At 44.5% G+C, this 14,255-nt stretch overlaps 1 protein-coding gene across 1 annotated transcript in view; it reads left to right on the top strand.

The window, feature by feature from the left end:
* LOC114657378 (multiple epidermal growth factor-like domains protein 9) overlaps positions 1-14,255 on the top strand; it is a 425,007-nt gene that overhangs the window by 322,784 nt on the left and 87,968 nt on the right. Inside the window, exon 4 of the mRNA XM_028809164.2 lies at positions 7,056-7,205. Coding sequence (XP_028664997.1) covers positions 7,056-7,205 — 150 coding nt within the window. The remainder of the gene's footprint in view (positions 1-7,055; positions 7,206-14,255) is intronic.

Below are 14,255 nucleotides of genomic sequence, written 5' to 3'. Positions count from 1 at the left end.
GGTAAGAGAAAGGATTAGTGCACTCTGCCACCCCCTGGTCTGACCGGGAATGTGCCTGACAAAATCTATTGCTTTTTCTTTTGCATTGTTAGTTACTTGTGGCCTTATCAGCACGTACATAACAGTAACCAAAAGACTCGTGACAGTAGTTTTCTGACTTGAAGACCCGCCTCCACTCATCATTCATTGGTTAAGAGTCCTATCATCAATTCAAAGGTCCTTCCCATGAGTCTTTTGAGATTCCTGTTCATGTATGTGCTGATAATTCTAGAAGTAACTATAAGCGTTCCAGTCAACCTCCCACACCCCCTCACTGGGAAATATATGCTTAGACGTTCTGTAGACATCACAAAAGCACAGGCTTCGATGTGATCCAGACTTTACGGGGGTCAAATATCCCACCTACATTGTTTCACACACTTCATGCTTTTAAGAGGGAAGTGGTGTGTGGTGCGCTGCACCATTGAGGATGGTGAAAAATGGCAGGGTAGTGTAGACAGGCGTAGTAGTAGTAGTAGTAGTGTTAGTGTTAGTGTTACAGGCCGAGTGGTGGCTCTGAGGCTAGGGATCTGCACTGCTTCGAATCCCGTAAATGCCAGTAGGGACTTTGCTCTGTTGGGCCCTTAACCTGCAATTGCTGAGCGCGTTGAGTAGTGAGAAAAGTGCTATATAAATGTAAAGAATTATTATTATTATTGTTAATTATTAAACAAAAGGTGAAAACCGAGCTGAAATTGTATGTTTTTAAAAGAACATGTAGAAGTGTGGACTCCACCTTAGTGAGCGTATGCAAGAAATGGCAAACTGAGAATTATCCATCCTTGGAAAATAAACTTCAAAAACGTGGATGGAACGCTGTCTTTGGATACTTTCACATCTTCAATTCTCACCACATTCCATGAAACAAAAACACAAAAACCTGACCGTAAAGCCCACCTTTGTCATCCTGTCACCGCACAAGCCAATAGCTCATTGCATGTACTGGAATTCTCTCTTTTCAGTTGTCTTTCCAAACCTTGACGTGATAGAAACAGCAGCAAAGAGAAACAACGACCATACTGCAGAATATCTGGAGGATACTCAGTGGCATGCAAGTCGAAGATTAATGCTTGGCCAGGACATCGCTGAAGGACACAGAAAGCCGAGGGCCTTATCGGGTTTTCAGATCTGCTCTTGGGGACGTCTTAAAAATGTGGTGAAGAGGCTCCATAAAAGAGCTGCAGCGATGACAGGAATACTAAAAAGGGCTTCCTCACATGCAGATAACGCGCTCGTATCGGGACCATTTTCGAGTCACCAATTAACCTAACATGCACATCAAGCTTCCAGCAGGAATTTATTTTTTCCCAATATATAATTTAGCCCACACAATGTAAGAGACACCCAGTGACCTTTCAGAAATTCTCTCATTTCAGTAGGCAGAAAAGTTAATGTGATTGTCAAGGGAGATCATCTGTACCGTGTCAATATATACAACTTCGGGGGGAGCCTCTGCTCCTTCTAGGGGTCTCCAGCAGCTGCTTACAGTATGGAGAGGAACGTGCGGCTGGATTGTGATCACTGACTTTGGAGGAGCCCAGCGGGAGAGACGCGCGTGCAGCGTTTGCCATCTGCTAGCGGATCTTTTGCACGGCTAACCTCCTGCTTGCCTTTTGTCTTGGCCAAGGCTGCCGGTGAATCCCTTGTGAAATTCCTGTACATTCCTTCTGTTTTGTGGATTTTCAGGCTCTGCCCCATGAACTGTAGATGTGTGTCTCATATGAAGACGTAGCCTTCTGTTTTATTTATCTGTCAATCTGTTTATGTGCAGGTTATGCGGCTTCTCTACAGCTGCCTGAGTGGACCTGATGTGTCTCTGAGGTAGCATATGATGTTCTCTCGTCATGGCGTTCTGTTGATTTTCTTCTCTTTGGTGTTGCTCTAGTATCGCTACTCTGTGGCAGCCAAGCAAATAAGAAGCTCATTGTATTGCGGGACACCAGGCGCTACACTTGGACTTGTTTTTTACTCCTCCATCCATTTTCAAATCTGTCATTCAGTCTTTCATATTTTTAAAGCACTTCTCAGACTCGTAGGCATCTAGAACCTTCTTTGTGAATGACTCAGAGAGCCCTTTCGATCTCGGCATGGTGATAACAACGAAGAGCAAACCCAACGAAAGGTCTGAGGTTTAAATAAGGCAGAGTCAGGCAAGGTCCTCTCTCTGGATGTTCTCATCATTTGGACCTGATTCTAATTTGAGGCAGTGATGAATGTAGGGGTGGGATGATTGTTTTCCACAAGCAAAAGTGAAGTTGACTTCAAAATGTGAACGTAGCAGGATGTTTGTTTTATTATATCACCTTTACCTAAATCTCGATAGGTCCACAAAAAATGCATAGGGTGCACTTACTTTTTCACATAACTGCATGTGGGTAGAAGCCTCCCTTGAATCTTCTGATCTCATTTGGCACCTGACCAATCCACTCGTTTTGCACGTGAACGCACGATCAGTCTTCAATAGTGTGATTGATTTTTGCATTTATCAGACATTTAGAAAAATGGTATATTTTTGCTGTAGTTCCTCCATCTTGTAATGAAAACTTGGGGGTTAGTGGCAGGTCATTTTCCTTTTACTTTTTGCCTCTTTTCCTTATAGTTTGCCCCCCTCATTGTATCCTAATAATGAGAAATTAACAACGGGCAGAGTGGACGCCCAGGCACACGACACCGAGTGCTGAAAGGCTGCAGCGTCAGGCCCGCTAGTTGTGCCCATTAGTGACTAACGGATTAAATAACCAGAACAGCAGAATGAACATCATGATGACGACTAAAATCTTAAAATCCAAATTAAACAAAAAGAAATTCTCCAAATTCCTTATACAGTGCATCCGGAAAGTATTCACAGCGCATCACTTTTTCCCCATTTTGTTATGTTACAGCCTTATTCCAAAATGGATTAAATTCATTTTTTTCCACAGAATTCTACACACAACACCCCATAATGACAACGTGAAAAAAGTTTACTTGAGGTTTTTGCAAATTTATTACAAATAAAAAAATTGAGAAATCCCATGTCCATAAGTACTCACAGCCTTTGCCATGAAGCTCCAAATTGACCTCAGGTGCATCCTGTTTCCCCTGATCATCCTTGAGATGTTTCTGCAGCTTCATTGGAGTCCACCTGTGGTAAATTCAGTTGACTGGACATGACTTGGAAAGGCACACACCTGTCTATATAAGGTCCCACAGTTGACAGTTCATGTCAGAGCACAAAGCAAACATGAAGTCAAAGGAATTGTCTGTAGACCTCCGAGACAGGATTGACTCGAGGCACAAATCTGGGGAAGGTTACAGAAATATTTCTGCTGCTTTGAAGGTCCCAATGAGCACAGTGGCCTCCATCATCCGTAAGTGGAAGAAGTTCGAAACCACCAGGACTCTTCCTAGAGCTGGCCGGCCATCTAAACTGAGCGATCGGGGGAGAAGGGCCTTAGTCAGGGAGGTGACCAAGAACCCAATGGTCACTCTGTCAGAGCTCCAGAGGTCCTCTGTGGAGAGAGGAGAACCTTCCAGAAGAACAACCATCTCTGCAGCAATCCACCAATCAGACCTGTATGGTAGAGTGGCCAGACGGAAGCCACTCCTTAGTAAAAGGCACATGGCAGCCCGCCTGGAGTTTGCCAAAAGGCACCTGAAGGACTCTCAGATCATGAGAAAGAAAATTCTCTGGTCTGATGAGACAAAGATTGAACTCTTTGGTGTGAATGTCAGGCGTCACGTTTGGAGGAAACCAGGCACCGCTCATCACCAGGCCAATACCATCCCTACAGTGAAGCATGGTGGTGGCAGCATCATGCTGTGGGGATGTTTTTCAGCGGCAGGAACTGGGAGACTAGTCAGGATAAAGGGAAAGATGACTGCAGCAATGTACAGAGACATCCTGGATGAAAACCTGCTCCAGAGCGCTCTTGACCTCAGACTGGGGCGACGGTTCATCTTTCAGCAGGACAACGACCCTAAGCACACAGCCAAGATATCAAAGGAGTGGCTTCAGGACAACTCTGTGAATGTCCTTGAGTGGCCCAGCCAGAGCCCAGACTTGAATCCGATTGAACATCTCTGGAGAGATCTTAAAATGGCTGTGCACCGACGCTTCCCATCCAACCTGATGGAGCTTGAGAGGTGCTGCAAAGAGGAATGGGCGAAACTGGCCAAGGATAGGTGTGCCAAGCTTGTGGCATCATATTCAACAAGACTTGAGACTGTAATTGCTGCCAAAGGGGCATCGACAAAGTATTGAGCAAAGGCTGTGAATACTTATGTACATGGGATTTCTCAGTTTTTTTATTTTTAATAAATTTGCAAAAACCTCAAGTAAACTTTTTTCACGTTGTCATTATGGGGTGTTGTGTGTAGAATTCTGAGGAAAAAAATGACTTTAATCCATTTTGGAATAAGGCTGTAACATAACAAAATGTGGAAAAAGTGATGCGCTGTGAATACTTTCCGGATGCACTGTAGATACATGCCTAGTAGGTTTAAGTAAAAATTTACCAAACTTAGCTTTGTAATTTGTATATTGACCCCAAAACATTGAATTTGGGGAAACAACAGCTTGCTGAGTTAGGCTAACTGTCCATTTAAAAACAGAAGTTGTTTGGAATAAAACCCTTCAGCCTCAGGGGTCCCCTGAATGGGGTTTAAGGACCACGGTGTTAGCTTAATGAACATTGGCAGGGATGCCTTACAGCTCCGATAGAATGTGCGCGTTGTCCCCGCATCTGTAGGGGTTGTCATTGGGCAGTAAGAATGTGTGACAGTCCAGGTTTGGCTCCACGCTCCTTTATGGAACTGTCGATAGTCACGGCAATGAAGACACACACACACACGGTGACAAAGTGTCAAGTGCTCTTATTAAAATGAATCAAATTTAAACAAAGTCCAAATTAAAGTGCATTGCAGCCCAAAAGGTTCTTATTCTAAACATCCATCCATTATCCAACCTGCTGTATCCTAATTACAGGGTCACAGGGTTCTGCTAGAGCCAATCCCAGCCAACACAGGGCGCCAGGCAGGAAACAAACCCCAGGCAGGGCGCCAACCCACCACAGGGCACACACACTTGGGACAATTTAGAATCGCCAATGCACCTAACCTGCATGTCTTTGGACTGTGGGAGGAAACCCACACAGACACGGGGAGAACATCCAGACTCCACGAAGGGGGGACACGGGAAGCGAACCCAGGTCTCCTTACTGTGAGGCAGCAGCGCTACCCACTGCGCCACCTTGCCGCCCTTTATTCTAAACTATGTATAAATAATCCATAATATCAGTGACATCTATGGGGTATAAAAAAACAAAAGGCTCAAGATAAAGAGTCTGGGGCACCGAAGGCAAACCCCCATATATTGAAGTGCACAAAAGGCGTAAATGAAGAAGCGTAGAACAGCGGACTGTCGAGACTTCATCAGTTCTCAGATGGGTCTATCTAAGATGGTGTTGTTTCCCCTTATGTGGAATTCTGGGAGGAAGAGGCGGGTCCAGGTGGCCTGACCCCGGAAGTGATGTCAGAGTGGGAGTGGTGTTAATCTTCCTTTCTGCAGAGGGAGATGAGAGAGGGTGTTTTAATTAGACACTGCCCCCTCATGTTGCTCCCCAAGCACACGTGTGTGACTGGAGGTTAAAACAGTCCAGATAAACAATCTATAAAATGATTTTAAACAATGCAGAGACAGCCCTTATCCTTCTAAAATACAAACCCCAGCGCTTCCCTCTAAAACTTGCCACCTCCTCCACTTATCCTGTCCGGATCTGGCAGCAAGAGGAGACGAACTTGCGACAGGTGCACTCAACCTTTAATTTCTGGCTCGGGTCCCCATTTATCAGGCCTACCACTTCCATGGGGTGCCAGCCCCTCGGCATCCACGGGAGACACCACACAACGGGCCACTGCTACTCCCCAGCATAGTTCAATAAGAGCGCCCCCTTCTTCAGTCCCAAGCTCCACTGCCGAAGGTTCAGCCATGGCCCCCTGCCTCCATCCTACGTTAACGCGGGCTCTCCTTCTTCTGCCTCTCGCTCATTCTTTCTTCTGTAACCTCCATTCTCTCCTTTGCCTTTTCCTTCTGATCTCCCTTCTCTTTTCCCTTCACTTTATATGGCCTGATTAGGTGCAGGCATGACCCCCACATGCCTATGAATGTGGCACCTGACCGATCCGCTCGCATTTGCACGTGAATGCACGATCAGCGCCCCGGTGAACCTCTGGGCAGCGCCATCATGCGCTCACCTGCAGCCATTCTGAGCCTGAACGCTCTCAGGACACAATTATTTATCTAAAACCGGCATAACGCCACAGGCCACTTACCACAGAATGGGCATGTGCATGATAGTGGCCTATAACAGACATTCCTCACCCTACCCCTCCAGTTCTTCAGTAACAGGTGCCAGCCCACCGCTACCCAGCATTGTGATCAGCAGGCTCCAAGGATGAATGAATGAATGAATGAGTGAGTGAGTGAGTGAAAGAATCAATCCGTTTTAGTAAATGCCCTCTAACCCGCCTAATCCAGTGTACAGTAAGTGTGAATGTGTGCCAGAGTGGGCCCTACTGTGGACTGGCACCCTTACCACGGCCGTTTCTAACCTTAAGTGCAGTGCTGCTGGGACAGGCTCCTGCCCCCCGTGATGCTGATTTTCTCGTAAAGCACAAGATAAAGTTGAAAACAAGCGTTGGGCATCATCCTACAGTCAGGAGTATCAAGTTACCCACCATTAGCTTCTTGACCACAGGGACGTGTAGACTGCCCACCCAGACACACAAAGCAAACGTGATGCCTGCTTTGGCAGAAACAGGGCGATGCAGCCACGTGTTTTGATGTTAAACATACCCAAACGGAAAGGGGGCTGTGTTCCTTTAAGGGCTGCACAAGGAATGAAAAGCAGGTGAGGGCTAGCCTGCTCCGGGCTGCGTCCCGCTGTCACCGACCTGCTGAGTAGCTGACGCTTTTATACCCACGGAGCTCAAGTTGCTGATAATCTGGAAAACTTTTTTTTTTTTTTCTTTTTTAGGCATTTGTATTAACTGCCAGGGCAACACCGAAGGACCCCAGTGTGATAAATGCAAGGAGAATTCCTACAGGAGGCCCAATGCCAGCCTTTCGGACGCCTGCGATCTCTGCCCCTGCTCTACAGTGACGTCGACGGGGACTTGTCATGTCGGTGAGTCTTTTCTTAGAGCCCGCTCTTGAGATTGCGTTGTACCGCTGTGGATCTCAGCCTCCCCGCCGCTATGCGAGTTTGCCACGGCTATCTTTATCTTGAAACCATCCTCCTGGTGAGTTTACGCCTCGGGTGTTGGGATGTTTGCAAGCGAGCAAGCAGTGTCCGTGTTCAGGTGTCGGGTGACTGAAGCAGAGTCACCGTGGCCATTCATTACTCCCTGTGAATTGCATGTCTGCTGTCAAAGAAAAGGAGACGAATGTTGTCGTGATGCAGCATTCAGTGCCTAATGTGGTGATTTAGCATTATCAGCTGAGCTACGTTTGCAGGCCCTCAGCCTCGTGTCAGACTGCATACTGTTTTTATACTGTTAGGAGGCTGGATCGCTTCTCTCCCGTTTAATTTCAAAACGTATCCCATGGCAGGCAGGCAGGCAGGGAGGGATGGCTTTTCTCACCCACCAGCTTCATTTGACACCACTCGGAACGATTTACATTGCAAGACTATCCTTGCAGCCATAGGCATGGATGCATAACCTGCTAGGCCCTGGGATTGGGATGAATTTCATATGCAGACTGAGAAACTGAATTTGTTAAGCATGCTTAGATATTAGTGGCTAAAAAAAAAACAAAAACTGAATCTGAATCATTCATTAAGTTGGAAACACAGACTTACAGTGCTTTACATGGGCAGTCCATCAGACCATACAGAAATGCACATTCATACACTTGAGTGCGGTGGATGTCGGAGTTAAGGTACAATACAATACAATTTATTTTTGTATAGCCCAGAATCACACAAGAAGTGTCGCAATGGACTTTAACAGGCCCTGCCTCTTGACAGCCCCCCGGCCTTGACTCTCTAAGAAGACGAGGAAGAACTCCCAGAAAAACCCTTCTAGGGAAAAAAATGGAAGAAACCTTGGGAAAGGCAGTTCAGAGAGAGACCCCTTTCCAGGTAGGTTAGGCGTGCAGTGGGTGTCAAAATGAAGGGGGTCAATACAACACAATACACAGAACAGAACAAATCCTCAATACAGTATAAAAATTAAAATGTCAAGTACGGACCAGAATTTAACAGTAGATGATATCACATAATATGATTAGGATTTGTTAGAGTCCTGAAGACCTCGGCCATCAAACTGCCTCCCCCATTTGGCCATTCCACAGCTGAGATAGTTCTGGGCCAGCCAAGACCCCTCTACCCCACGATTCCTGCGATCCTCCATCAGGGATGTCTTTACCTTAGGCAGGCAAAACAACTTGGCAGGTGGGCCGTGGGCACCAAGTGCCACATTTAAATACCGAGAAGAGAAACAGAATAGGTGAGGGTTAGTATCCAATTCTAACTATCATGTTACTTATGTTTTAGTGCTAATGACTAACAACAGAGATGCAGTCTGTACAGTTAACCAGCAGCTCTAGTCAGGGTGTGCTAAACTGAAGTCGTGAGTCTTCAGCCGGGAGTTGAAAGCTGAGACTGAAGGGGCATCTCTTATAGTAGCAGGCAGACCATTCTATAGTTTAGGGGCCCTGTAACTAAAAGCTCGACCTCCCAGTGTTATTTTATTAATCCTTGGAATCATAAGCAGACCGGCATCTTGAGATCTTAATGTGCGCTCTGGTTTGTAAGTCATGAAAAGTTCAGACAAGTAAGTCGGACCAAGGTGGCTTACGTAAGGTGTATTGGAACACACCGGTGCATTACGTAAACGTCGTCCAGTGAAAAGTCATTAACATCAAAGCGTCACTTTTATTTAATTGCATTGGATTATGGATTCATCTGGTGTGCATGAACTTTGGTTTAGGTCCTTATTCACAGCTACTCGTATTTGCAGCATAACTGCATCTTCACACAGCCCACTGGTAAATACTGGTAAGACTCAATGCTCCCAGTGTTTTGTCATATTGTGCTGACCGCACACAGAAATGGAATCACAGAATTGTGATATCAAACCCAAGGTCTTAGCTGAGATGGCGAAAATTAAATAAACAAACACTAGGACGTCAGACGAGATTGTAGAACGAGAAACATAAGAGCGAGAGAGTTGATAATCCAGAATATTTCACATAGCCTAGGCCAAAGCTCATCTGTCCATCCATTATCCAACCCGCTATATCCTAACTACAGGGTCACGGGGGTCTGCTGGAGCCAATCCCAGCCAACACAGGGCACAAGGCAGGAAACAAACCCCGGGCAGGGTGCCTCCCACCACAGCCTAGGCCAAAGCACAAGATATAAATTGCAGTCGAAGAACAGAAAAGAATTCATAACCAGAAATATCTTAACAGTAAAGCAGCACTGGAATCATCGGACGGAAAGATTCTCTTGTCAGATTGGACGACCAGCAGAGATTCCACTATACAAAACCCAGGAGCGGGTAGGCGGCCATTCGGCGGAGGTCACCAGGACTGTGACTTTATTTTTGAATTTATAGTTTAAGTCTCCACCATTGACAACTGGGTGTAATTCATCGATCTTCTTATATAATACGCTACCGTGGCTATTCCTTTGTCTGTCCAGGATCTTAAATCACCTTGTAGCTCGTAAACCGTTTGACCTATTGACCTGAAATTTGGTACACATGTACTACGTGACGTCTACTATCTGCTTTCGGGGTGATGATTGACCTCCAGGGTCAAAGATCAACCCAGGAAGGTCAAGGTTAAAAATCAAATCACCTATAGGTTGGGTACACATATACTACACTGAAACTCTGCACTACAGTTTTATATTAAAAGCGAAGAGTTTTGGAATTATTCCTCTTTTTTTATTTTTATTTTATTTTATTGTAGAATTAACTCTCGGCAGTGGCCAGCAGGGCGGCGCATGCATATGAGCGCCGTTCTCATCCCTAGCACCTTCGCCGTCACTTCCCCTGCCTCTTCATATCTTAAATCATTCCTGAGGCAGAGTGAAGACTTAAGTGCCAGCTTATTTGGAAGATTAAGGAAAACGTACTAAGTAATTGCAACACAAACACTGACTTAATCAATTTTAACGTGAAAAGAAGAGAAGAAGCAGGCCGCCAGGGTGGAGAAAAGAGCTGCTCAGGAAGCAACAAGCGCATCAACCTCTGAGCAAACGAGTGATAAACGTACTGAGAAAGAAAGTCACGTGTATTCACTGCACGCTATTGTGTAGTGCGCCATTACTGGTCTAGTTAATGAATAAACTGATATTTTTGGTTTCCATTTATGTTTAATCAGTTTGTTCTCTGCGTGTTTTAACAAGTCAGTTGTGTATTTATTAATTAGTATCATCTTTGCTTGAATTGTTCACAGCGCTCCGTACCTGCACTCAATCAAAGAGTGCTATACAAAAAACAAGTTGACGCAAGTTTGTTTTGGTTTATCCACAAGCATGGACAGTTAGGAAATGTACGACACTGACCTTCATATGGCTGCAGTAATAACGTTGCACGTCGCACAATCCCCATCATCGTCACAAAGAGCAAACTCTGCCAGCACCCATAATGGGATAAAGTGGCACTGCAGGAAGAAGAAGCATTTCAAAAGGTAACATCTTCAAAATCAAACAAATCATTCAACCTGACTTGTTAAATCTATTTGACCTCTAAAACCCCCAGAATGACATCTTCATTATTTTTGGTGGCCAAGGAAAAGGCTGAATGGTCGAGATCATGACGCGAATGAATGTGCATTCCTGTAAATTCTGCGCCCTCCATAGTCGGGAGCACACAGCTGCACTATAACATGAGATCTTTGTGATTTCAAAGTCAAACCTTCAACTAAAGGCCGCACATTTCAACATAAATGTGACACCAGTCGAAAAAAATGCACCCACTCTGTGATTGTCCACCAACTTTGGATTTCACCAGGCATCTTTTCTGAGTCCATTATGACTTGTGATGGTGAACAGATGTGGTGACCGAAAGACTTTCCATGGGAGCTCCCGTCTGCCAGCGATTGTGGGCATGTAGATGTGGGCACATGACTGTTTAATGTAGACGTCGGTGTGTCTTCAGTGCATTGGTTCATAAATGATGGGTAGTGTCTTGTATGTAACGTCTGAGGTTGTGGAATTGTCGTCTTTGGTGGGTATGGTATTACTAATGAACCTCAGATCAAATGTCATTATCTGAATGTAACTCAAATGTATTTTTATTTAACCTCAGAACAGATTTTGTCGTTGTGTAGCTCTACATACCCTAGTCAAAAAGTGCAGTTTTATGCAGATGTCATTTTGCAGATCACTTCTATGGCAGCCCTTTGTGTAATTTTGAATGGTTAAGTTGTATCGTCATTAACCAATGGACAGCTTTCTTCTTATTAAACAAACCCAGCGTCACAATGGGGTTTTGGGACAGGCAGGACTCCTGAGCAAGGAATGAGGGGGAGATGCAGGTCTTCAGTTCCAAAGTGTGACCCTGTATGAAGAGGCTTTTCTGTTTGTTGACTTACTTTTATTTTCTGGAGTTACTTATTGAGCCATATTTTTGCGTTTTGCCCGGCGTGAGCGTACGACTGGGTGAATTGAATGATATATTAACGCAAAATTTTTTTTTTCCCCCAAGGATGTTTTTGAACTTTTTTACTGTTGTCCAGTGTTGGTCAACGTTTGCTCCCATTATAATGGAAATTTATGTCTGTTCCCCATGAAAACGTGGAATTAACTTTCTCAGCCATCACTACAAATTAGATGGGGTAAATAATATGTTAAAAATGTGGAGTATTCCTTTAAGGGAGTCTGTGATTTCTCATTCTAACTTCTAGAGGAGACTCTCTGGCATTGAACGTCAATGTGCACACAAAGCATACATGGAGCTGTGTTGAATATGAGCTTGTGATGTGAATGATGGATGCAGAGCATTTAAAGAGAAAGCTAAAACTAACTGATGATGAGAGAGGAACGGCACACAGTTCAGATAAAGAAGGTTAAAAGTTGTGTGCTGAGAAGAAGAAATACTGAGGCAGACAGTCCTCATGTAGAGAAGGGCTGAGAACATCAAGGTGAAGAGCCTGAAAGAAACTGTTGATGGACACGTTGGCACATAACAAGAGAATCATCAGTGCTAATTGAGTAGGCAGCCAACCTTTAAATGGTGGAACACTTAAACAGCCCACGAGAGAACATGTAGAGTCACAGCAAACCACAGTCCTTGGAGTTCATGCAGACCACACACATCATCACGTGCCAAGCTAGGAGTAGACTTTAGGCCCAAGTCCTGTAGCACTGGGCATTTCTCTTTATTTTCGGGTCATTTTTTCCCCTCTTGATTTAGCCCTCTTTTCAGGTGCAGTCTGGTACTTGTAGGAGTGGACCACCTCAACATCCACTAACCTGAATTGTGACTGGACACAGAAGCTCTTTGGTGTGGTGAAAGTCAATAAGCAGTTCCTTGGTTTTGCTGATGTTAAGTTGCAGACAATTCTCAAAGTTCTCCCCCTGACTCCTCTCCTCTGTCTCATCCCCCTTTCAATAGACCCCAGAAGTGCAGAATCAGCGGAGAGTGTCTGCCAGTCACATGACCTCTGAGGTGTGCAGAGTGAACAGTAAAGGAGATGTGCTTGGTGATGTTTTATTATGAAGGATCCATTTTGTGAGCTCCTGAGCTACTTTTTGTTTATTTGGACAGAGTTGAACTTTTATTTTGCTGTTACCGTCTCTTGTTTACGCAGCACACAGTGACGTATCATGTGACATGTTGATGACGTATGTAGACATTCTGCTATAAATTTGGCAGCTCCGTGACATGGCTTCACCCCTCAGGAGATGGATTACTTGTATCTAAACCCTTTAGCTAATATTTAGTGTATTGATCGAGCAGAGTCCAGTGTGAGGTTTCTTTTCAGTTGTCCTGACTTCTCTTTGGATTTGCCCTCATGTCTTGTTTGCTGATTATTCTCGCAGTGTTTTCAGGTTTCTGACCTGATGTGATTTCTTCGGGTCTTTTTGCTTCTCACAATAACTTCTCGAGAAATCGCCTACAAGTCACTCACTGTGTGCATCAGGGACGATAACGGGCCTATAAACCTTTAAAGAAATAGTAGAAAGAGGCGTAAGTTTAAAAGCAAGTAAAGATTTAAAAGGGGACATGATTGACATTTTTAAAATTATAAAAGGATTTAGTACGGGGGGTCCAGGCTGTTACTTTAAAATGAGTTCAACTAGAATACATGGACACAGTTGGAAATTGTCAATTTTGCACAAACGTTGAAAAGTTTTTCGTCACACAGAGAACCACTGACACATGGAATAAGTGACCCGGTAGTGTGGTAGAGAGCAGGACTTTGCGGGCCTTCAAAACTTGGGTTATTTTGGAAACATTCGATGAGCCGTTGGGCTGACCCGCCATTTGTCATCAAATTATTGTAACGTTCTAATAAAGGATGTGGCTTAAATCAACAAAGTTTTAAGTTCATCCATAGTGTTTCTGTTCCAAATTAGAAAGGGTGAAAGGTTAACTGCTGCTTGCTAGCTGGTCAGCACAAAGTCGATGCTCACCAACGTATTCTTTACCTTTTCCAGTGATAGAATTAAAGAAAAAACAGACACAGAAAAGAATCTTCTTATTTTTATAAAGAAAATGTCAAACTCTAGCATCATAGTTGAGCAAGTCTTAATGACAGCACAGTGTGCAGTGCTTTAGGAAGACCCGTCACCCGCCCTCCTGCTCACAACGTTCAGCTCTCCTGATGGATTAAGCTTGGAATTGCCAGCCTTCCTCTCCACGTTGTGGACGCCTTCTTCGTTTCGCTCCTCCTTCGTACTTCTTAGGTCTGCTTGGCTGCTGGCTGTGTCACCTTTGATTTAAACCTCACCTCGATCGGCACTTGGACTCGTTCTGGCGGCTGTTCCTCCTGCTGTGTTAAAAATCATTCTTCCTATTCATTTGGTTTTAATTATAGAGGTAAAAAAATATCTTTTTTTTTGTTTGTTTTTTCTTTTTTGAGTAGTATAGTGTTGTTTGCTATATGTTGGAGTGAAGAGAAACGTGTATATGGGGCAGTGAATTGGATGAGGGGCAATGCAGCCGTTAGGTGGAGGCTTACAAGTCTTTGAATTCTTTAACTACTGAAGCCTGTG

The sequence above is a fragment of the Erpetoichthys calabaricus genome, chromosome 9, assembly GCF_900747795.2.
Source record: "Erpetoichthys calabaricus chromosome 9, fErpCal1.3, whole genome shotgun sequence".
Taxonomy (NCBI): Eukaryota; Metazoa; Chordata; class Cladistia; order Polypteriformes; family Polypteridae; genus Erpetoichthys; species Erpetoichthys calabaricus.
This window is presented reverse-complemented; position numbering and strand designations above follow the sequence as displayed.